The sequence below is a fragment of the Penicillium cataractarum genome, assembly GCF_028827025.1.
Source record: "Penicillium cataractarum strain IBT 29864 chromosome Unknown utg000001l, whole genome shotgun sequence".
NCBI classification, from domain to species: Eukaryota; Fungi; Ascomycota; class Eurotiomycetes; order Eurotiales; family Aspergillaceae; genus Penicillium; species Penicillium cataractarum.
Window position 1 is genome coordinate 1970093 of NW_026622737.1, and position 22993 is coordinate 1993085.

The following is a 22993-nucleotide window of genomic DNA, read 5'->3' on the forward strand; positions in this document are numbered from 1 at the left end:
CGCCTAGACATCTCAAGGCAACATGTCGAACTTTCTCAACCAGGACTTTGGATCGGACGAGGAGGACGATGACTTCAACCCCGCCCCTGCGGAGGACTCTGACGTCGAGGATGCCAAGGTCAGTGACCGAGTGTATCCAATAGAATTGAGGGATGCCACTGACATAGGTACAATGGACAGCCAGCGAAAAGACGCGCGAGCCCTGAAGATGCCGCGGATGACGTGAAATACGACCGCGATGATGCTGAAGATGACGATGCGAAAGACGATGATGCCGATGAAGGTGCCGAAGATGGCGACGAGAACGGAGACGACGACGAGGATGATGACGAAGACGATGAGCAGGCCGTGGTTTGTACCTCCTAGCTGGCCCCAACCAGCGAAACCATTTGTGTTAACCCATGATTCTTCGTTTCTAGGAACGTCCTCGCAAGCGCCGGAGAGGTGGCGTCCACTCCTTCTTCGAAGAGGAGGCTGGTGTCGATGAAGAAGAAGACGAAGCCGAAGACGAGGAGGATGAGCTCGCCGAATTCGGTACCGAGATGCACCCCGATGATCTCGATGCTCTGCCTGCCGGCGCTGAGACCGATGACCGCCGTCACCGACAGCTGGATCGCCAGCGTGAGCTGGACGCTACAATGGACGCAGAGAAGCAGGCACAGATGCTCAAGGAGCGCTATGGCCGAAACCGTGCCGCCGCGACGGATGCCCTAGTGATCCCCAAGCGACTACTGCTTCCTAGTGTGGAAGACCCCAGCATTTGGGGCTGCCGCTGCAAGCCTGGCAAGGAGAAGGAGGTCATCTATTCCATCCAGAAGCGCATGGAAGAGCGACCCGCCAATTCTCGTAACCCAATCCGACTCATCTCTGCATTCGAGCGTGGAAACATCATGCAGGGTTGGTTCTACTGCGAGGCGCGCAGACAAGCCGACGTCACCGATGCTCTGGAAGGCATTGCGTTCTACTATCCTTCTCAGAAGATGACATTGGTTCCCGTCAAGGAGATGCCCGACCTGCTCCGCGTCCAGAAGTCGGAGGAGCTCATGCCGGGTGGCTGGGTCCGTATCAAGCGAGGTGCATACCAGGGTGACCTTGCCCAGATCGAAGAAGTCGAGACCAACGGCTTGAACGTCACCGTTCGACTGGTCCCCCGTCTCGACTATGGTATGAACGATGATAACGCCGCTATGCTCGGCCCTGATGGCAAGCGCAAGCGTGCTACTGTGAACAAAGTTCGACCTCCGCAACGCCCGTTTAGTGAAGCAGAGGCCAAGAAGAAGCATGCCAAGTACCTTTCTGCTACTTCTGGATTGGGTGGCAAGTCATGGAGCTACCTCAACGAAACCTACATCGATGGGTTCCTCATCAAGGATATGCGTGTCCAGCACTTGATCACCAAGAATGTCAACCCCCGGTTGGAGGAAGTGACTATGTTCGCTCGGGGAGGAGAGGACGGCACTGCCAACTTGGACTTGGCATCCCTCGCCGAGACGCTGAAGAACTCCACTGCTGAGGATTCCTACCAACCTGGTGATCCTGTCGAGGTGTACCGTGGTGAACAGCAGGGCTTGATTGGCCGAACAGTCTCGACCCGCGGTGATATCGTCTCACTGCAAGTCACTGAGGGTGATCTGGCTGGCCAGACCATCGACGCTCCTATTCGCACCCTTCGCAAGCGTTTCCGTGAGGGTGACCACGTCAAGGTTATCGGAGGCAGCCGTTATCAAAATGAACTTGGTATGGTTGTCCAGGTCAAGGACGACACTGTTACCCTGCTCAGTGATATGAGCATGCAGGAGATCACAGTTTTCAGCAAGGATCTCCGCCTTTCTGCTGAGATGGCTGCCGATGGCCAACTTGGCATTTACGATGTGCATGATCTTGTTCAACTTGAGTAAGTACCTACGAGCTTTTTATACCATGAATAGTGCTAACCTGGTATAGTGCTGCAACTGTTGCATGCGTGATCAAGGTTGACCGTGAATCCCTGCGCGTCGTGGATCAGAACGGTTCCCTTCGAAATGTCTTGCCCACTCAGATTGCCAACAAGCTTGCTCCTCGCCGAGATGCTGTTGCAACTGACCGCAATGGTGCAGAGATCCGAAATGGTGATACTGTCCGCGAGGTTTATGGAGAGCAGCGAAGCGGAGTGATTACTCACATCTACCGCTCTTTCCTCTTCTTGCATAACAAAGCCCAGACCGAGAATGCCGGTATCTCTGTCGTGCGAACAACTAATGTTGTGACCGTTTCTGCCAGGGGTGGCCGTCCTACCGGTCCTGACTTGACCAAGATGAACCCCGCGATGGCCATGCAGGCCCCGGGTGGTGGTAATCCCAACATGCCGCCTCCGCGTCGCGCTGGCCGGGATCGACTGATTGGAAAGACCGTGGCTGTTCGCAAGGGCCGTTACAAGGGTCTCGTTGGTATCGTCCGTAATGCAGATGATACCACCGCTACCGTTGAACTGTACACAGCCAACAAGCCAGTTCTAATATCGCGAGATATTCTTGTTCCCAAAGAGTATGTTTTCCCCCATCCATCGTTGGCTCTTCAATCACTAACTAGTCCTGCAGTCCCATCTCTAAGCAAACGCTGGATATTGGTGGTGGAAGACCAGGTTCGCGTGTCCCGTCCTACTCGGGTTCTGGGGCTCAGGGAGGTGGTTGGCAAGGCGGCCGTACTCCCATGGCCGCGGGCGATTCTTCCAGGACTCCGGCCTGGGGTGGCTCCTCATCACGAAGTAAGTTTAAGATCTCGCACTATTCTCGTTTGTTCACCATTCTAACAAATTCTGTAGCTCCTGCTTGGGGAGGTTTGAGCGGATCTCGTACCCCTGCTTGGAAGAACGATGGATCGCGTACCTCCAATCCCTATGCGGAAGGAAATCGTACAGCCTATGGTGGGTTGGGCAACCGTACGCCAGCCTGGAACTCTGGATCTCGCACCCCGCACGATTCTGGCTCTGGCTACGATGCCTTCGCTTCCGGATCGCGAACTCCAGCATGGGGCAACGCAGGTGCTGGTAACCGCACCCCTGCCTGGGGTGGCTTGCCCAACAGCCGAGACCAGCGTGATTTCGACGATGCCCCAACACCAGGAGGAAACTACTCTGCTCCTACTCCGGGCGCCTACGGTGCTCCTACTCCTGGTGCTTCTGCGCCGACACCTGGCGCGTGGGCCGAAAGTGCTCCTACGCCTGGCGGAGCTTTCAGTGCTCCCACCCCTGGAGGATTGCCCAAGCGTGGAGGCTACGATGCCCCGACCCCTGCGGCGTTTGACGCCCCAACTCCTGCGATGGGCGGCATTGCTGCTACCCCCGGTGCGGGCTATGGTGACGACGATGGTGGTCCCCGCTATGACGAAGGCACTCCTAGCCCCTAAATGTCCTCTCATCTTTTCCAGTCTTATACCGTCCCAACACACTGAAAAAAGCTCGTCTACTCAACACAGCATGGATTTAGATATCGGATGGGCGTGGGATTGGCTTCACATATGTATTCTATTTCGAACCCCGGATGTAATTTCTTCAGAACAGCCACAAATGACAATTCACTGGGGAGAGTCCCATTGCGAATTTTCATGGATCTTTGAATTTGTAGCCCTGCCAGTGACGACTCGGATTGTGTATCTCCTTGACGGACTGATCTTTGTGATCATATCTTGCATCATTCAACTATACACTAACGTTATCAATCCTTACTAGCATTACTAACAGTCTCACCATAGCTTCTCGGCCGAAGTCGCCCATTCGGCGCTAGTCGCAAATTTGTGCTCGTCGCAATCTCCAACGCCGAATTTCCGAAGTCGGGACCGGCCGCCATACCCCAAATTCTCGGCTAAACAGAACAAATGCCGAGCTTAGATCCGGTCACCAAACCCCTCAGTTCAGAGCCTAGTCTTTTTTTTTCTTCGTCATGAAAATTCGACCTCGTGTGTCTGTGGTAAGAGGAGGGCTGGACGTCTTGGGAATGACCGATTGATACTATGTGGCGCTTCTGGTCTCGGTCTCGCGATGCTGGCGAGAAGCAGGCTTCCGGCGAGAAAAGTGGAGCTTCGCTTGACCCTGAGTACATGGTCAAATGGGATGTCAATGATCCGTTGAATCCTCAAAATTGGCCTGTTCCCTTCAAGTGGTGGGTGACGTTTCAGCTGGGTATGCTTGCTTTGGCTGGGAGTCTTGGTTCAAGTATCATCACGCCTGCCGATAATATCATCGCCGAGTATGTTGGTGTGAGTAGCGAGGTAGCGGTGTTAGATGTCTCGTTATACCTGTGAGTGAGTCGATTTTTCTCCAAGGAGGAAGAAGCTAACATCTTTTCCAGCGTTGGATTCATCTTTGGCCCTATCATCTGGGCGCCAGTTTCCGAGATCTGGGGTCGCAGAGTGAGCATTCTCCCCCCAGTCTTCTGCCAGGCTATTCTTGCCATAGGTACAGCACGAAGCACAACTGCAGCTTCTGTATATTGTACCCGCTTCTTCACTGGTTTCTTCGGCTCTGCCCCTATCAGTAATGTCATCGCCGCACTCGGTGACATCTGGAGCAGAGAGACACGAGGTGTAGCCGTCAGTTTGTACGCAGTTGCCGTGAATGGTGGTCCGGCAATAGGACCCATCATTGGCGCTGCGATTATTCTGAACCCTCGTCTTGACTGGCGTTGGTGCAGTTACATCTTGGCTATCTGGGTATTTGTCACGTTCATCATGGCCTACTTCTTTCTACCGGAGATGTATCCACCGGTGCTGTTGAAGAGGAAGGCACAATCTCTTCGAAAGGAGAGGAATGATTCACGATACTTTCATCCACATGAGCATATTCAACTGGATGTCCACTCCATCGTGACAAAACAGCTCTCTCGGCCAATGAAGATGCTTTTCACTGAGCCTATCGTATCATGCATCGCGATATATGCTTCTTTTGTCTACGGCGTGATGTATCTTACGTTGGAAGTGTTTCCTATCGTTTTCCAGGAAATTCGCGGGTGGACCCCTCTTATTGGGTCTCTGCCCTTCCTAGCACTATTGATCGGCGTCATTTCCTCAGTCGGCCTCAACATCTGGAACCAATACCGCTATAACCGAATCGCCAAAGCCGCCAACGGCCAGGCTGTCCCCGAAGCTCGCTTGCCGCCCATGGCCTTTGGCGCAGTATTCTTCGTTATCGGTGCATTTTGGTTCGCTTGGACGGCTGAACCTCCTCACCACTGGATTCTACCTTGTCTTGCAGCATTGTTTATCGGCGTTGGTTTCAACTGCATTTTCCAACAGTGTTTGAACTTCCTTGTTGATGTTTACGGAATCTATGCTGCTAGTTCTACGGCTGCAGTTACTTTCCTTCGAAGCATTATGGCGGCCGGTCTGCCTTTGGCAGCTAAGCCTATGATCGGTGCTTTGGGCGTTGGTCCGGGTGTTTCGATCATCGGCGCTGTCGCTGTTGTGTTGCTGCCGATTCCGTTTTTGTTTATGAAATATGGGCCGAGGATACGGAGATTGTCGAAACTTGTGCCCGGGAAAGTCAATGGGTAAAGGCGAAATAGTTGCAAACGCAAAATTGTGAATAATGATAGTAGGATGCGAGCATTGAGAAATAGAGGCACCTATGACATGAAATTCCTGGATGCATTTGACTGGCAAAACTATCAAATATTCGAGTTGAGTCAAAGAGTTGGCATCGAGCCGAGGCTGGAGGAATGTTCCGCATAGATCAGGCCATGAAAGAATCATGTCATGGACCTTTGGATAATACATATTGATCTCTCCTACCCACATAATGGTTCATGTGGTTTTGTGCTTATATTTGCTAGTTTGGGTAGGAGTTGAAACTTCGCCCGGTTTGACCACTCGCCTGGGAATTACGGCATATTCTCGGGATATAGAGTAAGCAGAGAGAAAAGGCAAGAGGGAGAAAACTATAGATAATTGTCTGTTCGAGTTAAAAGTGCAGTCGCCGACAGCTCCGCCCCGCCACACTACGGTCTCGACATTTGCAATTGCCAAAAACCCCAGTTCGGTCATCAAACCATCTGAAAGAGAAACTCGGCATTCAAGTCTTTTGACTACAGAGCTCCTTATCTCTTAAGAAGAGATCGTGACACTGGCGCTGCCAGCACTCACTCCATGCCTCCACTGCCACGACTTGATAGTTAAAGTCGCTGTTGCCGAACCCATGCTCCGCCCAGAAGCTGAAATGGTTGGCAACAGTTACTGTTCCAGATGTGCGTGTGCTCTCTCGAACGGAGAAGAACTGCGTGAACGTGCTCGTTCCCGTGATTGATGGCTGGTTGGTCTGAGTGTCGGTGCAGACTTGGTAGGTGCCCCCATCAGAGGACACGGTACCAAGGCTTGTGGCTGAGCTTGAGCTACAAGGGTTGTAATCGCCGTAATCCTCGACGATGTAGTATTCAGCCTGAGGAGAGTTGACCCAGCCGTACACAGAGAGGTAGGAGCCAGAGCCAGCGGCGCTGTAATCAGCAGAGTAGGTGATGGAGCTAATAAACGTTAGACCCTATGCTTATAGTAGAGAAAATAGTCACCTACTTGGAGGAACCAGTGGTCCAGCCTAAACCAACGACGAAATCAGAGCTTACACCATCCTCCCAGTACATAGAATATGTTCCAGCACTCTCGTCGTAGGTAAAGTCACCAAGGTTACCGTTATAGTTCTGAACGTAGTTAATTCCAGCACTTCGTGATACCAGAACAGGTCCGGTAGAAGGGGCGGCAAGCGACGTGGCCAAAAGGCCTGCGAAAGCTACAGTGATCTTCATGACGATCAAAGAGAATTGAATGCTGGTAAATGGATGTGGGTACCTGGAGAGAAGCCTGCGCTGGTTAATGTTGCTGTGATGCCGCTCTACCTCTATTTATATTCTGCGAAATGACCATTTATCCCTTTCCCCTGCAAGACGAAGCGGTTCGGATATATACATTTTACCGCGTGACCTTTGGTGGCTGAACGAGCGGAGCTTGTTTTCAGCCTGTTTCCAGGGGCTGCTCTTTAATTTTGGGTTTTCGGTGCAGCTACTGGTCTCGGTACTGTGGTTCTTTAGAAAGACCGCAGTCGGCTAAAAGGACTGCAGTTGGGTAAAAGAAGTTCGGTTGGGTAAAAGAAGGGCAGTTGGGTACAAGAAGGGTAGCTGTGCAAAGGGAGTGGCAGCTAGTACATAATAGTTTGCCAAAGAGTGTGGAGGCGGGGAAGTGGAGATTCTTCACGGATTCCCCGCAGATATTTTACCGGCTCAGCATGCTCGCCAGCGAGTAGCTACTAAATTCCTATGCACTGTAGCCAATCGTAACACTCTTGTCTCCGTAAAAAGGCTATTTGACTCGAGATTTTGACCTAAGTTTTAATATTACTAATAACGGGCAAGGTCAGTCACCCTAGGCTGCATCAGATTCATGGATATTTTATGTATGGATAACAAACTATATCGAGGTCGATGGAGCCAGCAGAGTTAAAATAAGAAGGATGTGAAAAAATCCTTAGGGGAGAGGGCGGACAAACCATCTTATCTCCGCCTACTAGGCTAGGTAAAAGGTACGGGACCCTAGGTTTAGATGCAGAAGGGAGCCTTTTAAGGCGTCGTTTTAGTCGCCAGTGGAAAAGGGAGGGAACCATCGTTGAAGTCGAGCGTTAACAACAGGATGAGTGCAACAGGGGGATATCGAGCAGCGGGCAAGCGGCGGCTCCCTGACCAAAGTTACTTATGTGTGGAAACCCTGTCGTTCCTAGCGCCAGAGGTTGTCATTTTCGGCGTTGTTTTCATCAGTCCCTATATTCTAGTTGTAAATAAAGGTTGTCTTTACCCTACTCTTCCTGTTTCTAGACTGGAACTGCTGATTGGCCATAGAATCAGGACGCTGATTACTAAGAAACGGCCCGTTTCCAGTCGGCTTTCCAGTGAGGACCTTATCCGGCCCCAAGAGTTTCATCATAAAGCTATCGTATGGACCAACTGAATCCCATACTACCGAGAATGGTCATTCGGAAATATCTCCAGGTGAGGCTATTATCTCATCATGCTCCGCAAAATCAACACGATGTGGTTGGATAAGCCAAGAAACCATGATGTGCGAGCCGATCATCGTGTCATTTTCCGGGGTGCAGTGCGGGAAACTAGCCTCGGAAATGTATCCGGAGAATGCCCACCCTCGGGACGTGGGATGGACTATCGCGGGGTTTTTGTCTGCTGTGCAATATAAAGACATCTTGAATTCTCTAGCAAGATGACGGACCAATCTAGTAACACAAACATGGCGACTATCACAGAAACAACCACAAGTGTGGACGTTCAGTTGTCGCAAAACCAAGATATCGCGACTCGCCTGTTGAATGGCACTTTTCATGCAAGCCACCCTCCGTTTGAACAATTCGCAACTATTGATGGCCTGGTCAAGTCGCATGCTGCTCAGCCTGATGAATCAAAGGTCCCACTGATCTGCTATCCGATCCGGGGTGCCGCTGACTTTGAAGAACACACGGCTGGCGATATTGACCGGTATACCGATGTCGTTGCTCGATATTATATGGAACGGGGTCTTCGACCTGCTGTAAGCATTCCGATAGCCCGATATCATCTTGAGTTGGAAGATTAACAATGTATAGGATCCCAATCTGGAAGAGGCACCCGTTGTTGCGATCCTTGTTGGTTCCAGCTTCGAGGTAATTCTCACTATGTTCGCATTGAACCGTCTCGGATATGCTGTGCTCTTCCTATCAACACGCCTCACAGCACCAGCATATGTACGTTTGCTTGAGATGGCAAACTGCAAACAATTGGTCATTGCCAAACAGTTTGAGCAGACAGTACAGGATATCTGCCAGGAGCGACCTGGCTGCAGCAGCTACCACATCCTCCAGCGAGGAGACTGGTTCAACCGTCAACCTAGCTCGCCACGTTTTGCACGAGCTAATGTCGATCCATCTCGAGAGGGAAAGAAGATTGCCTGGATTCTCCACTCCTCTGGCAGCACCGGTCACCCCAAGCCAATCTTCCTCACCAACCTCCAGACCCTAGCCAATTGGCGGAAGAGCTTTGGTTTCCGGTTCTTCACGGCTAGCCCCCTGTTCCATTCTTTTGCTCTCATGGAGCTTGGTCGTGCATTTTATACTCGAGCAACGACATATTTCGGCAATCATTCGCTTCCCACCACATATCAAAATCTGTATGATGCTCTTCAGGTGGCACAGCCTGAGCAGTTCAGCGCCGTCCCATATGTCATCAAACTGCTGGCTGAGAAGCCCGAGGGCATCAAAGTGCTAGCCAAGCCTCAGATCGTCCTATTTGGAGGATCGAGCTGTCCAGACGATCTGGGTGATCGCCTCGTCGCTCAAGGCGTCAATTTGGTGGCAAATTACGGAGCCACCGAAACCGGTCAGATTATGACCTCCTTCCGATCTCCAGGCGATAATGAATGGCAATATATGAGACTCCATCGTCCTGTGACTGACTTCACACTAATGGACGAGATCTCGCCAGGAGTCTTCGAGTGTGTTGCGCTGAACGGATTACCCAGCAAGGGACCCTCGAACTCGAAGCCGCCGTTCAGTGAAAAGAACCCCGAGAATAGTTTCCGGACAGCCGATCTATTCACTCGGCATCCCGATCCTGAGAAGAGCAACTACTACAAGTACCTTTCTCGACTGGACGACCGAATCACCCTTGTCAATGGCGAGAAAGTGCTGCCTATTCCTATCGAGGGTCGTATTCGAGAGGAGGCGCTTGTGCGAGAATGTGTTGTCTTCGGTTTTCAACGAACTGTACCTGGAGCTCTGATCTTCCGTGCGGCAGACAAGGCAACCGAACTGAACGATGAGGAATTTTTGGATGCCATTTGGCCTGCTGTGGAGGCAGCAAATTCCAGGGCCGAGACTTTCTCTCGCATCCCAAGGGAGTTGATCGTGGTCAAGGGTGCCGATGTCCCCTACGCCGGGACAGACAAAGGAACCTTTATCCGGGCTCAAGTTTATCAGCAATTTGCCCAGGATATTGAGACGGCCTATGCCAACTTTGGTGGAAATGGGAAGAAGGGCGAGCTCGCGCTAAGTGTCCGCGAGTTGGAGGATTGGCTGCTGGCACGATTCCGCGAGGATCTTGATGTTACGTTGTCAAGTGCAGATTCCGACATTTTCTCTGCCGGCGTCGACAGTTTGCAGACGACCCAGATCTGGAGATACATTGTACGTGATCTAGATCTTGGAGAGAGTGAAGACGAATTGAGTCAAAACATTGTTTTCGAGAAGGGCACAGTCAGTGCTCTCGCAAAGCACCTCTACCAGATGCGCACTGGACAGGAGTTCGAGGCCGAAGATGAGGTGCAAATCATGGAGGAAATGATCGAGAAATACTCGCACTTTACTCAACATCACCCCACTATCTCTCAGCAACCCGAAAAGGAGGTCGTGATCGTTACAGGTGCGACTGGCAACCTTGGAGCTTTCATCGTCGCTGAAGTCCTGAAGCGACCCAACGTTTCCGAAGTTTGGGCTCTCGTACGAGCTTCTGGACAAGCAGCAGCAGGTGCTCGTCTCTGGAAAGCATTGGCTGACCGTAAAATCAGTCTCACCGATGATGAGGCCGCTAAACTTCGCGCTATCCCCAGCAATCTCTCGCAAGCCAATCTAGGCCTGGATAATTATGTCCTCGAGCACCTGCTGTCATCATTGACATGTGTGATTCACAGTGCCTGGGCCGTCAACTTCAACCTTGGCGTACGATCATTCGAGCAGCAACACATCCGCGGAACATATAACCTCATCAACTTTTGTCTCCGATCCAAGCTACCAAACCCAGCTCAATTCTTCTTCTGCTCGAGTGTCAGCACAGCCAGCGGTACCCCCAAGCCCGCCTCAATTGCCGAGACTGCAATTGAAAACTTGAACCATGCACAGAAAATGGGCTATGGCCGCTCAAAGCTGGTCACCGAGCACATCACCCGGAACGCCATGCGGCAAACTGGCATGCAATCGAGAGTTCTTAGAATTGGACAACTTGGCGGCGATACCATCAGCGCTCAGTGGAACGATACCGAGGCCGTCGCTCTCATGTTCCGCAGTGCTTTGACGACGGGTGCTCTCCCTGAACTCCCAGAGAGCCCGACCTGGCTGCCGGTTGACCAATGTGCGCAGGCTGTTGCGGACCTCGCTATGAAGGGAGCGGCCGCAAGCCAGGAGTTGGACTTGGTGTACCACTTAGTCAATCCTAAGTCCTTCAGTTGGAAGGACGACTTGCTTCCCGCATTGAAGAAGGGCTCAGCTCTACCTGAGTTTGAGGTTGTTTCGCCACAGGAGTGGCTTCAGCGATTAGCTTCCAGCGAGCAAGATCCAGAGAAGAACCCGAGTATCAAGCTTATTGACTTCTGGCGTGGCAAGTATGGAGGACTTAGTCAAGCGCAAATTAATGGCTCTGCTCAACCGCAGAAACCGGCGGGTCTTGACTTTGAGACTGATCGCACTGTTCAAGACTGTCCGTCCTTGGGTCTTGTGAAGGATCCCGTTGCCGAGGGTTTGATACACAGATATATTGAATCCTGGATGCAGCGATGGACCAAGTAAATAATGTACATACATGGTATTTGCAATGAAACTGTTTATTTCTATCTATATTTCCCAATTTCTTTACAGGATGCCTGGGTACGAGCTAGGCTCGGATTGCCCGCTCGATGAGTTCAGCGGCAGCAAGACACTTTTCGTCTTGGAAGCGGGGCGTAATGACTTGAATAGCACATGGTGCTCCGTCAACTTCTTCCGGGTGGTCTGGTAATACGTTAGTGATCTATGAATGGATAAGAATGGAAGTACCATCACTCACAATCAGGCTGTACATCATCTCCAGTCTTCATCTCGTCAGGGTCCAACCCCTTGGATGCCTCTCCGAACGGAATAATGCAAGCTGGGTACTGAGATTCAAGTCAGCCACCAGCGAACCAAATCGCATCAGAAACGGAGAAAACTCACATCCAGTAAGTTCCACATCAATGTATACGGCGGCCAACCATAAGTATCAAAACCGACTGCCGTATTCTGCGAACCGGGAGCCAAAATAACATCCAGCTGCTTCTCAACCCATTCTTGACGCCAGGCATCAGACACCTTACCCCGAGCCACATGCAACTGATTTACCTTGTAAAGAGGTTCCTGCTCCTGCTCCACGGGCCAAGAGCCCGAGAACATTGGTGAAGCAAACTTGGCCACTGAAGCCACCAATGGCTCACCACTGGGCCCAATATTATCCACATGAGGGCCGTAGGTGAAATACTGGAATGCCAATCGCGAGGCATAGGCCACCGAAAGATCCTCCTTGGTATTATTTTCAATCCGGACAATCCGGTGACCCGCCTTAGTCAAAGCCTCGACTGCACAATCCAGAGCGCGTTTCACAGGAGGATGGAGGGGGAATTGCTTGTCTTCAGACAACACGCCGATGGTCAGACTTCCATTACGGTCGCTACCGACCCTCGCAGTCTTGTTCCACGGCACAGCGGCAGCTGTATGGTCATATTCCCATGCATTTCCTTTTCCGATGATGGTTTCCATAAACAGCTTCAAATCTGCAAGGCTATGGCCAAGGGGACCCGCAGAAGGAATAAGTCCAGGCAAGCCCTCCATTGCACCGGAGAATTGGCCGCCGAAGGGAACACGGGCAGTGGTTGGCTTGAATCCGTAAACGCCGCAGCAAAGAGCTGGAATACGAATCGAACCTGCGATGTCGGTGCCAACACCGAGGATTGAGCCTCGGAATGCTACTAGAGAGCCTTCGCCGCCGCTGGATCCGCCTGCAGTCAAGGAGGTGTTGTGTGGGTTGAGGGTGCGGCCGAAGATGTTGTTTTCCGAGTCTGCGGTCTGATTGGCAAGGTATTAGTTATAATCAAAATCTCGGACGCAAATGTTGATTGGAGTTGGTACTTCGCATCCGTACTTACCATCATCGTTTGAGGGATATTAGTCTTCACGTATAGCACGGCTCCTAATTCGAGGAGCATCGTCACCAGTGCTGAATTTGTCGTTGCTGGGGGTTTGTTCAGGCAGGCAACGTATCCCACTGTCGACTGGAGGCCCTCTACGCAGAAGCTATCCTTGAGACTGATGGGCAATCCATGGAGTGGGCCAATTGGCTTTCCTTCTCGCTGGAGGTATTCATCCAGGAAGCGAGCTCGCTCCAAAGCTTCCGAGAAAAAGGTCTCCGTGAGACATGAAGTCTATACCAGGAGTAAATGATCGTTAGATGGCACAAAGATATAACAAAAATCCAATATGCATTGACAATGGTACTTACCGCCTGCTGTGCAATGGCTGCACGCTTTGAAAACGCCGTCGTAACCGCCAGTGAACTAACCTGGCCGGAGGCCAACTTGATCAATAGCTCGGTTGCGGTATAGTTTTCGGTGACATCGAGCTCGAGATCAGAAAGGAGGCCACTGCGACGTGGCAGATCATATTCCAGTAGATTAGTGGGCAGTTCTTTCAAAATATCTTCGCTCAGCGTCCATTCACGGGGAATTTTGTCCTGGCATTCGTGACGCTTGCGAGCGACCAACTCCTGCCAGTCGGTGGGTTGAACAGCTTGAGGGGCTTCGGTCGCCATGAGACCGGAGATGCTGCTTTGAGTCGTGGATGATATTTCTCCTTTTTGGTTCCACGGCCGTGTTTATGTACCTTCCGACCTACATGATCCTAGCTTGCCCCTCCAGGTCCAGTATAATCGGCATCTCCTTATCCCCCCACATTTCCCACCGGACCCCGCGGACGCGTGAGAGCTACAGCCTCTTTGTTGGCTTCTCCGCTGTTGATTCGTTGGATGCGAGGGTGCGTCTGCCTCCCTAATCGGGTATAGTCGTATCGGCTTGGACAACCGACGAATTCTCATGGGCGAGACTGCTGCCACCCCCTCGATTTCCCGCGCGCACCCCAGGGGCCTTAGATCTCTGCCTGACGGGCTAAATCTCGCTAAGCCGGTCATGACCATGAGTTGTATATCTTCTGGAAGGTCTTTTGGGATATCTTTCGGGATAGCCCACACGATACCTCTCGATTTAACCAGGTAACTAGGAAACTAGGTACGGTGTCTTTCAAAATATAGCTAATCAGATGATTTTGAAGTTTAGTCAATATTCTGAACCGACCATAAAAGTCCACTAACATAACTAGTATACTACGTGTTGCCATCTCAGGCAGAATTCTAAGACCCCAGGGGTGCGCGCGGGAAATTTAGGGGGTGGCAGCAGTCTGGCCCATTCTCATTGGTTGCTATCGGCTTGTACCCCTTTCTAACTGCCGGAATCTATATAGTTTTCTCATGGTTTCTCATATTCCTTATGCCTTGGCAACTACATCTTCCGGCTTAACACCCGGGAAGTTCGTGAGATGATACGCATCGATCCAAATCTTCTCGCCTTCGCAAACCATCACGCCGAGGCACACCAGTCCATTCAACCAATTGTACGGTCCCGGTCCCGCCTCCAATCGCAAATGCGAAAAGAATTCCACATCGTCTTGGGTCACTACAGTCTTGGGGGCTTGTGTCCAGTCCTGCTCGACTTCTTTCGCGTACTCGGTTCCTGGTCCAGGGCGATACAGCCCGTGGGCGCGGATGTAGAGATGGTGGCCGTCGGAGGTGCGCGCAGTATACCGCGCATCGAGCTTCATTGACTGGAGAAACTCGTCAGCAATTTAAATATTCAGTCCCATGGGCTATTTCATTCTGATCATACGTGGGTTCCCTTGATCACCGTGGCCCAGTCGGCTCCTCCCAACGGCAGGACCGTTGCTTCAATGCCAGGTCCTTTGATGCTTCCGCGAACAATATTGGCGACGCTGCGGATAATTCCCGCGTCATGAGGAGCACCAATATTTATTTCTTCCTTGTCGATGTCGCATTCCAGTCTGTACAGCCAGGACAAGGCGGGTTGTCGCATAGTCGGACCGTCAGGGAAGACATCGTTTCCGGGCGATGGAGCGGGCGACATGGTGATATTGAAGAATTGAAGTGGTGGGTTGATTTCAGTGCAAATTGAAAATGAACTCGAGTTCTAACATAGACTTATTGTAGGAACCCGCGGCTTTTATCGTTCACTAGATCTCAAAATTATCTACAACATGGATGATATTATTCTTAGTTCGGCGAGCTTCTCGTGAAACCCAAATTCTTTCCCCGCAGTGGAGATGCTCCAAATAGGTAGGTTGTCCCCCCGCCTTATCGAGCTGTAAGATCGACTAATACACGTTCAACCCAATCGGCCCAAAGTGGTATGACTGATTATTTTCAGTCCAAAGAGGTAGGTACAACAGGCTGCATCCGATTTGTGAGTTGCGCCCTCGGCGATCTATCTCCTGCTCATATGGCGGCCCTATTTGAGCTGATAGCTCCTCCAACTATGTACTACCCTGCACACTCTTTCTCCACCACTATTCCCTCGTTCATTTATTCTCTTCTAAAGAGATTAATCTATCTACTTTTTGGTTTGGCTTATCAAAATGTCCGTTGTACTTTCTATGTTAACCAGTGCCGCGGTCTCGCCCACTGAGCGTCAACGTGCTCTGGATCGAATCCATTCCGATCCCGGTATCCCAAGCGATGCTACTACTTCCTCCTTCTGGCTTCAAACTCCACACCCCGACTTTGCCCAAAAATCCTCAAAACCTCTACCCACCGAGGCAGATGTCGTGATTATCGGGTCCGGAATCACTGGCGCGTCTATCGCACGCACCCTGCTTCAAAATCGCGCCAAGTCATCGTCCACTTCATCCCATCCCGCGGTGGTCATGCTAGAGGCTCGCGATATTTGTAGCGGTGCTACAGGCCGTAATGGCGGCCATATACTCGAGACAGCTGACGAGTATGCCGAATTCGCAGATGCATTTGGTGAGGAGTCGGCGCGCAAGATCCTCCGTTTCAGACTGGCTCATCTGCGTGAGACTTTGAGTGTCGCAGAGGAGTTGGGGCTGACGGAGGCGACACAGGCAAGGAAAGTGCAGTTCCTCAGTGCTTACTTTGGCGAGGAGCCTTGGAAAGCTGCGGTGGAAAGACTGCGTCGGTTTAAGGAGGGCATGCCCGAGGAGTCGGCTGAGTGGGTTTCGTACGAGGGGAGCTCGATTCCAGAGGTTTGTTGAGATCAACCGCACAAAAAATGGGAAGATAGATATACTAACTTGACCATTATAGGAGTTCAAACTATCCCGTGCAACGGGTGTTGTCGCAGGCCCAGCTGGAGCCCTCTGGCCATATAAATTCGTCACGGGTGTTCTCTCCCGTCTTCTCTCTGATTATCCAGAAGACTTCCATGTCGCAGGCCACACTGCGGTGCAGGCAATCCATTCCGGTAATGATTCAAATAACCCTTACAAAATTGAAACATGTCGTGGAACAATCTCCGCTAAACACGTTATTCACTGCACAAACGCACACGTTGGCCATCTCGTCCCCGGACTCCGAGGCCGCATCTTCCCCGTTCGCGGCCAAATGTCTGCACAAACACCCGGTGACAAGTTCCCGCTTCAAGCTACGAAACACTCGTGGCTCTTCAACTATGACCGCGGGTTCGATTACCTCACCCAGCTACCCACTGGCCAAATGATGTTCGGCGGTGGTTTCGCCAATGGTGAAGGAGGTGGTGTGGCCGATCTGGGTATCTCAAAAGACAATGATATGAGTGTCTACCTTGACATTCATCTGTCCGGCGCGTTGAGTGCAGTCTTCGGACATGAGTCCTGGGGTCCGGTGCAGGGTAACCCTATTCAGGCGATGTGGACCGGTAACATGTCATTCAGCACGGATGGATTCCCCTGGGTAGGACGGTTGTCTACCTCTGCAACAGGTCGATCTGAGCCAGTCGGCGAGAATACTGGCTCAGAGTGGGTATGTGCTGCCTTTGGGGGTGAGGGTATGGTTCAAGCCTGGCGTTGTGGAAAGGCGTTGGGCATGATGATTCTGAAGCAAGATGATCAGCTCGTCCCAACTGCGGATCCGGATTTGACTTGGTTCCCTGAGCAGTTGCTTGTTTCGGAGAAGCGAATCTCTGAAGCAGAGATGCCGAGGAGTATGTCTGAAACTGGACGTCAGTCTAATCTGTAATTGGAGAGGTTGAATGTCACCAGGGTGTTTTGGGTCATGCACATTGTTGCTGACAGATCAGTATAACTCTAGAAGAGCTCGAATCAATAGAGAAAGCCCCTTTGGTGAAGATTCTGTCCTCATTAATCACTTATTTACATTCCAAGGTCCAATTTAGGCTTCGAAATCTGCTGAAGTGGGATATATCCGTATCGTAAAAAAGACGCATGACTTCCAACCTGTGGAGTACACGAGAAGTGTATCCCGCACCGCTCTTATTCACGCTTATCATTTAGTATACGCTGTTCTCCTCGGCTGTCCAATAAATCTGCTAGTGGAATATCCCTTTGTTATGATTAACATCATCTTATTCGCTCGTTCTTTCTGGGTACTAAGCTTTACATAAATGATCCCAGCATCTGGTCCAATGCCTGGATATTTCCCATAACATCCAATTCTTCGTTTCCGTGATAAGCACGAAACATCGTCACCCACCATGATTGTGACCCTGCTGCTCAACAAGGCGATAATAGCGTGCCGCCAAACCACGACGAGACCGCTTACCGTAGAACACCATAGGAATAATGAGCAGCGAGATACCCAAGCTGATGAATCCACAGGCAATGAACATGTTCTGCAGACCGTCGCGCTCAATCCATGGAGAAATAGCAAAGGGGATCCCAATGCTGATGGCATTGCGGAGGAATGCTATTCCCGTGAATGCGTCACCAGTGATCTGACAGGAGGAAACAATTAGATCAGCCGATCAACACGATAATACTGGATCAAATGTGACCTACATCACGGTAACTGTCAATGACCAGAGTCAAAGTGGCATCGCCTATGCTACCCAGGCCAAATCCGAAAAAGGCTCCGCCAATGCTAGGATAGATCCAATGCATGCCCTAGGAACGACAGATTAGTCTTTGCATTCTGCATGAGTTGCACGGGAGACCGGAGGCTAGGGGATATCCTTACCCGCGACATAGTAATGCCGAACATCATCAAACCTCCAGCCATAAAGAGGGCAGGGAGATGCAAAATATATAACCGCATCTCGGGCTCATAGAAACCCTTGTTCCTCCGAGAGAAATAAAGGATAGAGCGGTCTCCAATCAGTCCACCGTAAAAGGCGCCGATAAGATTTCCAATGAATGGACCAAGACTCATAAAACCAATCTGCTCAGGTGTGAAGTTGTAGGGGGGCAGTGGGAAGACAAGAGACAGCACGTTCGAAGCAACGGTCAGCCAGACTACGCCAGAGGCATATTGGAGTCCGGTAAAGAACACGGTTGGGAAGCTGAACAACACGTAGAAGGGGCGGTAGAAATAAGGCCAGATAGGCTCTGGGGTGGGAGTCCAGAAGGCGAGACGCTTGCGCCAGGAATGAATTGGGATAGTGAGATCCAATTCATGGTGAAGGCTGCTTGGCTCGACTGGAAGTGCGGCCTTTGTATCTGACTGCACCGCTGATTTATGATCCGGATCGACAGGACCAGAAAGGTCCTCTTCAGTATCAGGACCGGTTCGAGCTTGCCCGTTCAGTAGAGGGACATATTTGGTCTCTTCGTAGCAGAAGAGGAAAAGTAGGAGGAAGATGGCGTTGAAAATGCCCATTGTTTGATAGGACCAACGCCATCCTTGTCTGGTGGCTTGAGTTCCAGCAGCCATGGGTGTCAAGAAGCTCTACAGGGGATGTTAGTAGCCTTACACTTTAGCGGGACGAAAGACTTACCCCAATCATAACCATCGTCATGTAGAGACCGTTCATACTTCCTCGATGGTGGACAAAGAATAAATCAGAAATCTGCAAGTCCTGGGTCAATATTTGGCGCGTCCGAATTGAGTAGTTTATTCATACAGTGATCTCGGCAATGGTCTCATTGGTTGCACCAGCCAATCCCTGCAGCAGATTTGTGACGTAGAGCTCTGCAAGACTCTCAAGTCTGGATGTCCAAAACGAGGTGGCTAGCATTAAAGCAGTTGACACGATATATACCGGTCGCCGGCCAAACTTCTTAGCCAAAGGAATGAATAGCACGCAGCCAGTTGCTAATCCAACAAAGTTTACCGACATGGCTTGGTTAAGCTGTGAATAAGTAACATTGAGGTCAAGAACCATTTGTTGCCAGAAGATTGCTTGGATCGAAAGCCTGGAAATAATAAATATTGTGAGTGCAGCCCGAAAGAAGACATGTCCGCGCGGCTTACGCTGTAAAGATGATAACAGTCATTCCCAGCACAATAGTAAAGTTCACAGCCTTGCGGGTTGCACTCCAGTTCTACAATTGATAAGCATAAGTTTCAGATCAATTGCCAAAAATATGCACACGAAAGACTGACCAAGGGTTCATTAGGATCATTGGAAGGTACTGGGTCGAGCATAACAGCTCGCTGGCCGTGGAGCTCTGATCCATCTTCTGTGGAGCCGAGTCAGTGATATATTCCCACACTCGGGACCCATTCAACTTTACCTTGAATCAGACGGAAAGTTCCAGGAGGAAGCAATCCCCCTCCTTCAAAGGACGATCCATCAATATTGACACGAGTAGCAGCCATTGTTCCAGAATTGAATGTGCTCAACTTGGGCGGGCAAGGGATACGACGGCGATACAGAGGGATATTTAATTGTCTTCCCCAGATTTCAGACTCCGCTCAGATTGGTCCACATGACGGATGTTGATATCGCTACGCGCCACCGTGACAAGGACACAGCACACTGACAATCCTGATAAAGCAGTAAGTCGAGCGAGTTTGACAATGGCAGTTCATCTCGGCTTTGAAAGTGCGGAGAGAGTTCAAGTTCCATCCAAGTGGGCGTTCCGACGCCACTTCATTTTAGAGTCCTGGGAGGGTCCGCCTTCTTAATCCGGCATAGATCATACCAAGATAAGGGGCACTTGGCGTTGGCACACGTTTAAATTACGAGGCTTGCTGTTTGGGCCCTATCATAGTGCCTAGCAATCTATAAGCGATTTTAGGCCGGTGGGTCCCTGACTCAATATAGAAGGCAGACGCTCCTTCGCTCTTGGGCCCCTGGGTTTCGGACGATCGCCAAGTGCAGGATGCCGACGCGATAGAGAAAGATGGAAGCCTTGATAGTTCCACCTGGGCTAGTTTTAGCTGTAGAATCTTTTGTGCGGACAAACTTACATTAGCCTCGCGGTATGCCCACGAGTATAGAAACTATGGCGCTTCGTGCTATCTACTACCTATCATCTCTTCTCGAGCAGCGAAACAGCTCTACCCTGCCCTAAGACCATGTCGAAACAAAAAGTGACAGTCAATCTCTTCCCTGTTCAGAGTGGTCTGCCATCCCTTCTACAGAATATTTTCTCTGAAGCAAAGCCTGACTTACTTGCAACAATTCAGATCGATCAATTTCCGCCGTCGCGAGAACAGTCAACGCAGCCTTCTCATCCGATCCCTTGATACAATGGCTGCGACCGAGCGCGACGCCGTGGGCTTATCAAGATGCAACTGCACGGAGATGGCAATATAGAAGGGTGCAGAATGTGATTTCAGAAGGCATTGTTCTTCAATCAGCCAGCGTCAATCAGATGGCCCACGAATATCCACGGCGCAACAAACCAATCGAGCCTTCAGAGGCTGCCATTACACCTGAGAAGACAACTCGAGTGTCAGTTTCGGAAAACACAGATATTCCTGCTAACCAAAAGGACGATGCTGGCGCTGTCGTGTTCTTGTTCCCTCCAAATGGACACCTTCCTCGGTCGGTGTCCTCAATTTGGCTCGCTTGTAAGCTGTGGCTTTTGGAACTTTTCAATCCAGTCAAAGACGAATCGTGCAGAGATAAGGTAAGAAACACTTATCCTTTTATAAGCTAGAATACTGGGGTTGATTCAAGCTTCCCGATAGCGAGTGGAGATACTCATGGAGAAACACACATCCGGTAAAAAGGCTCTCCAGGCACGGTACCCTGGCCTGTGGTATCTTGAAGTCATTGCTGTACACCCATCACTGCAGTCACGCGGACTGGGGGGCGGCGTGATGAAGTCTATCCTCGAGAAAGTTGCGGGCAATCCGATCTTCCTGGAATGCACCAAGCAGGAGAATGTCGGCTTTTATGAGGGATTCGGCTTCAAGACGATAGAGGAAGTTGAGCTCACAGATACGCCAGCGCACGAGGAGGAGAATGGAAAACTCAAGTACTGGGTGATGATTCGAGAGACAGATAGTACATAGCGATGTTTGAATCTACAGCATAGAAAGGAACAATATCACAGAATCTGAACGCCGCCTCCCATATTCATGAAATGCAAAATAAAAAAAATATAAATATAAAACGCACAGAATATACGTGTTGCAGTTCAAAGTATCCTCAAAGCAGACCCATTTCAACACCCTTTGCTCGGGCGAGGTCATTGATATCAAGTGTAGAGTCGCCCTGGCGCCATACTTCTTCCAGAAGGTCAAGGAGAATATCATCTTGACGCGATCCCAAAGAGCATTCGCGAATAACTTTTTGCAGCCGTGGATTCTGACGCATAACGTCTGCCTCCATCCCGGCAACCACATTCGGGAAAAGAATTGAGTTCTTGATAAAAGGGTCCTCGTCCGGGCGCTCTAGGCATCCCAAGCGAAGAGCATCCACATTGGCCAGAATACGACCTACTAGAATGCTCGAGTCCACCGGGCACGAATTCGGTTGTCGCCACATTGACAGGTTCCGAGGACTCCCCGAAGACGGTTTTCGCAGGCGTTCGGATTGGCGGATGGTCAGAATTCCCGCTAGTCTGTAGGCTTCCCATAGATAGCACTGCAAGAAGCTCCCCGCTTCACCAGGCCAATCCCAGAAACTTTGCTCTGTTGTATCTAGGTTAATCCCTGCGAGTAGGTCCAAGAGAGAGCGCGGTATTCCAGTCACCGGCTCGATGCCGTGCCTCGGCCCTGTCGGTTGGCAGAAGCGGCGCCAAATGCCGATCGGAGGTGTCTGACGCCCTATCGTGAGGCAGGGCAGGTCCATGACTCCCATAACCTCAAGGAGGTGGGTTCGAAATGGAGTTGGGGTAGCTATACCACGTGGACTATCCGGAAGGCAGCTTTGCAAGATGTTGTGCATGCCTTCTATGTGCATTGTCCACGGCAGTCCGTGCATCAACTGCGCGAGTGGAGAAGATGGGGTCAGCCTTTCGAGCCCAAATAGTTCATGAAACGGGTCACTCACACCAATACTGCACATTAGAAGCCCCGCGGTCAGTGTGCCGTCTGAGAGCGTCGTGGAGCGGGCTAGTTCGGAACGAAACTCCCGTAGTGAAGTATCAAGGTATTCGAAAAATTGAGTTGTGTGAGTAGCAGATAGAGAGAGTTGAAATGTAAGGCAGATATTATACAAGGCGCTGGACTCTTGACACAATTCGGGAAGTCTAGGTTGTAACATGCTCTTAGGGGCTGTAGTGGAATGTAGAATGTTGATTCCACTTGTCAAAACTTGTAGATTTAAATGTTCAGTACAATGTGAGACCATATCATTTTATTTCATCTCAAAACTCACATTCATTGAAAAGAAACTCATCTTGTTCTGACCGATCTATCTTTGGAGAGACATCCTCATCCAATTGAGCGACCATGTCATGAAATTTTGCTGGCGACTTGTCAGGTCCATCATAAATTGCCCCAGGTATCAAGAACTCACCAACATCTCTCTGGGCCTGAGTCTGAGCCTCAAGCCTCTTCCTTTCCCTACTCAAATCTCTCCGTCTTCCCTTTGGCCTCGGCGGTACATTCTCTTCCAATGGCTTATCTGCGCCGGTAAATCGGCCACGCGAGGCAATGCCGCTACCCCAGCGCAGTCGTACCTCGTAGCCCTCACAATCCACTCCTCGCTGTGCACAATTTCGACATGTTGGACGGGCATTGTCGCAGCGTCGCCGACGGCGCTTGCAGGTCCAGCACCCTTGATAACTGCGGGTCGACATACCGGA

General features: G+C 50.8%; 10 protein-coding genes across 10 annotated transcripts; 5 read left to right on the forward strand and 5 right to left on the reverse strand.

The window, feature by feature from the left end:
* Positions 1-22: 22 nt before the first annotated feature.
* Positions 23-3384, forward strand: spt5 (transcription elongation factor spt5; the record flags this gene model as incomplete). Its single annotated transcript, XM_056693620.1, has 6 exons — positions 23-118; positions 181-351; positions 420-1894; positions 1945-2523; positions 2577-2743; positions 2801-3384. The coding sequence occupies 6 exons, from the start codon at positions 23-25 to the stop codon at positions 3382-3384; spliced, it is 3072 nt and encodes a 1023-aa protein (XP_056560349.1).
* A 603-nt stretch (positions 3385-3987) lies between these two features.
* N7496_000690 (MFS transporter) lies at positions 3988-5526 on the forward strand (the record flags this gene model as incomplete). The annotated part of the gene is made up of 2 exons (XM_056693621.1): positions 3988-4274; positions 4326-5526. The coding sequence occupies 2 exons, from the start codon at positions 3988-3990 to the stop codon at positions 5524-5526; spliced, it is 1488 nt and encodes a 495-aa protein (XP_056560350.1).
* A 383-nt stretch (positions 5527-5909) lies between these two features.
* Positions 5910-6767, reverse strand: N7496_000691 (glycoside hydrolase family 11 protein; the record flags this gene model as incomplete). The annotated part of the gene is made up of 3 exons (XM_056693622.1): positions 5910-5923; positions 6115-6488; positions 6538-6767. The coding sequence occupies 3 exons, from the start codon at positions 6765-6767 to the stop codon at positions 5910-5912; spliced, it is 618 nt and encodes a 205-aa protein (XP_056560351.1).
* Positions 6768-8253: 1486 nt separating this feature from the next.
* On the forward strand, positions 8254-11554 carry N7496_000692 (uncharacterized protein; the record flags this gene model as incomplete). The annotated part of the gene is made up of 2 exons (XM_056693623.1): positions 8254-8550; positions 8606-11554. The coding sequence occupies 2 exons, from the start codon at positions 8254-8256 to the stop codon at positions 11552-11554; spliced, it is 3246 nt and encodes a 1081-aa protein (XP_056560352.1).
* Positions 11555-11639: 85 nt separating this feature from the next.
* Positions 11640-13583, reverse strand: gmdB (general amidase GmdB; the record flags this gene model as incomplete). Its single annotated transcript, XM_056693624.1, has 5 exons — positions 11640-11755; positions 11811-11898; positions 11957-12841; positions 12922-13197; positions 13275-13583. The coding sequence occupies 5 exons, from the start codon at positions 13581-13583 to the stop codon at positions 11640-11642; spliced, it is 1674 nt and encodes a 557-aa protein (XP_056560353.1).
* Positions 13584-14311: 728 nt separating this feature from the next.
* N7496_000694 (DUF3237 domain-containing protein) lies at positions 14312-14964 on the reverse strand (the record flags this gene model as incomplete). Its single annotated transcript, XM_056693625.1, has 2 exons — positions 14312-14647; positions 14710-14964. The coding sequence occupies 2 exons, from the start codon at positions 14962-14964 to the stop codon at positions 14312-14314; spliced, it is 591 nt and encodes a 196-aa protein (XP_056560354.1).
* A 508-nt stretch (positions 14965-15472) lies between these two features.
* On the forward strand, positions 15473-17069 carry N7496_000695 (NAD(P)/FAD-dependent oxidoreductase; the record flags this gene model as incomplete). The annotated part of the gene is made up of 2 exons (XM_056693626.1): positions 15473-16099; positions 16161-17069. The coding sequence occupies 2 exons, from the start codon at positions 15473-15475 to the stop codon at positions 17067-17069; spliced, it is 1536 nt and encodes a 511-aa protein (XP_056560355.1).
* Positions 17070-17544: 475 nt separating this feature from the next.
* On the reverse strand, positions 17545-19607 carry N7496_000696 (putative MFS transporter; the record flags this gene model as incomplete). The annotated part of the gene is made up of 8 exons (XM_056693627.1): positions 17545-17784; positions 17849-17953; positions 18027-18734; positions 18784-18855; positions 18910-19201; positions 19260-19330; positions 19392-19468; positions 19523-19607. Coding segments are annotated over 8 exons (1650 nt in total), but the record flags the coding sequence as incomplete, so codon positions are not given.
* A 1001-nt stretch (positions 19608-20608) lies between these two features.
* Positions 20609-21254, forward strand: N7496_000697 (uncharacterized protein; the record flags this gene model as incomplete). Its single annotated transcript, XM_056693628.1, has 2 exons — positions 20609-20866; positions 20928-21254. 2 exons carry the CDS (start codon positions 20609-20611, stop codon positions 21252-21254), a joined length of 585 nt encoding a protein of 194 aa, XP_056560357.1.
* A 136-nt stretch (positions 21255-21390) lies between these two features.
* N7496_000698 (Zn(II)2Cys6 transcription factor) lies at positions 21391-22987 on the reverse strand (the record flags this gene model as incomplete). Its single annotated transcript, XM_056693629.1, has 3 exons — positions 21391-22170; positions 22237-22499; positions 22564-22987. The coding sequence occupies 3 exons, from the start codon at positions 22985-22987 to the stop codon at positions 21391-21393; spliced, it is 1467 nt and encodes a 488-aa protein (XP_056560358.1).
* Positions 22988-22993: the final 6 nt, after the last annotated feature.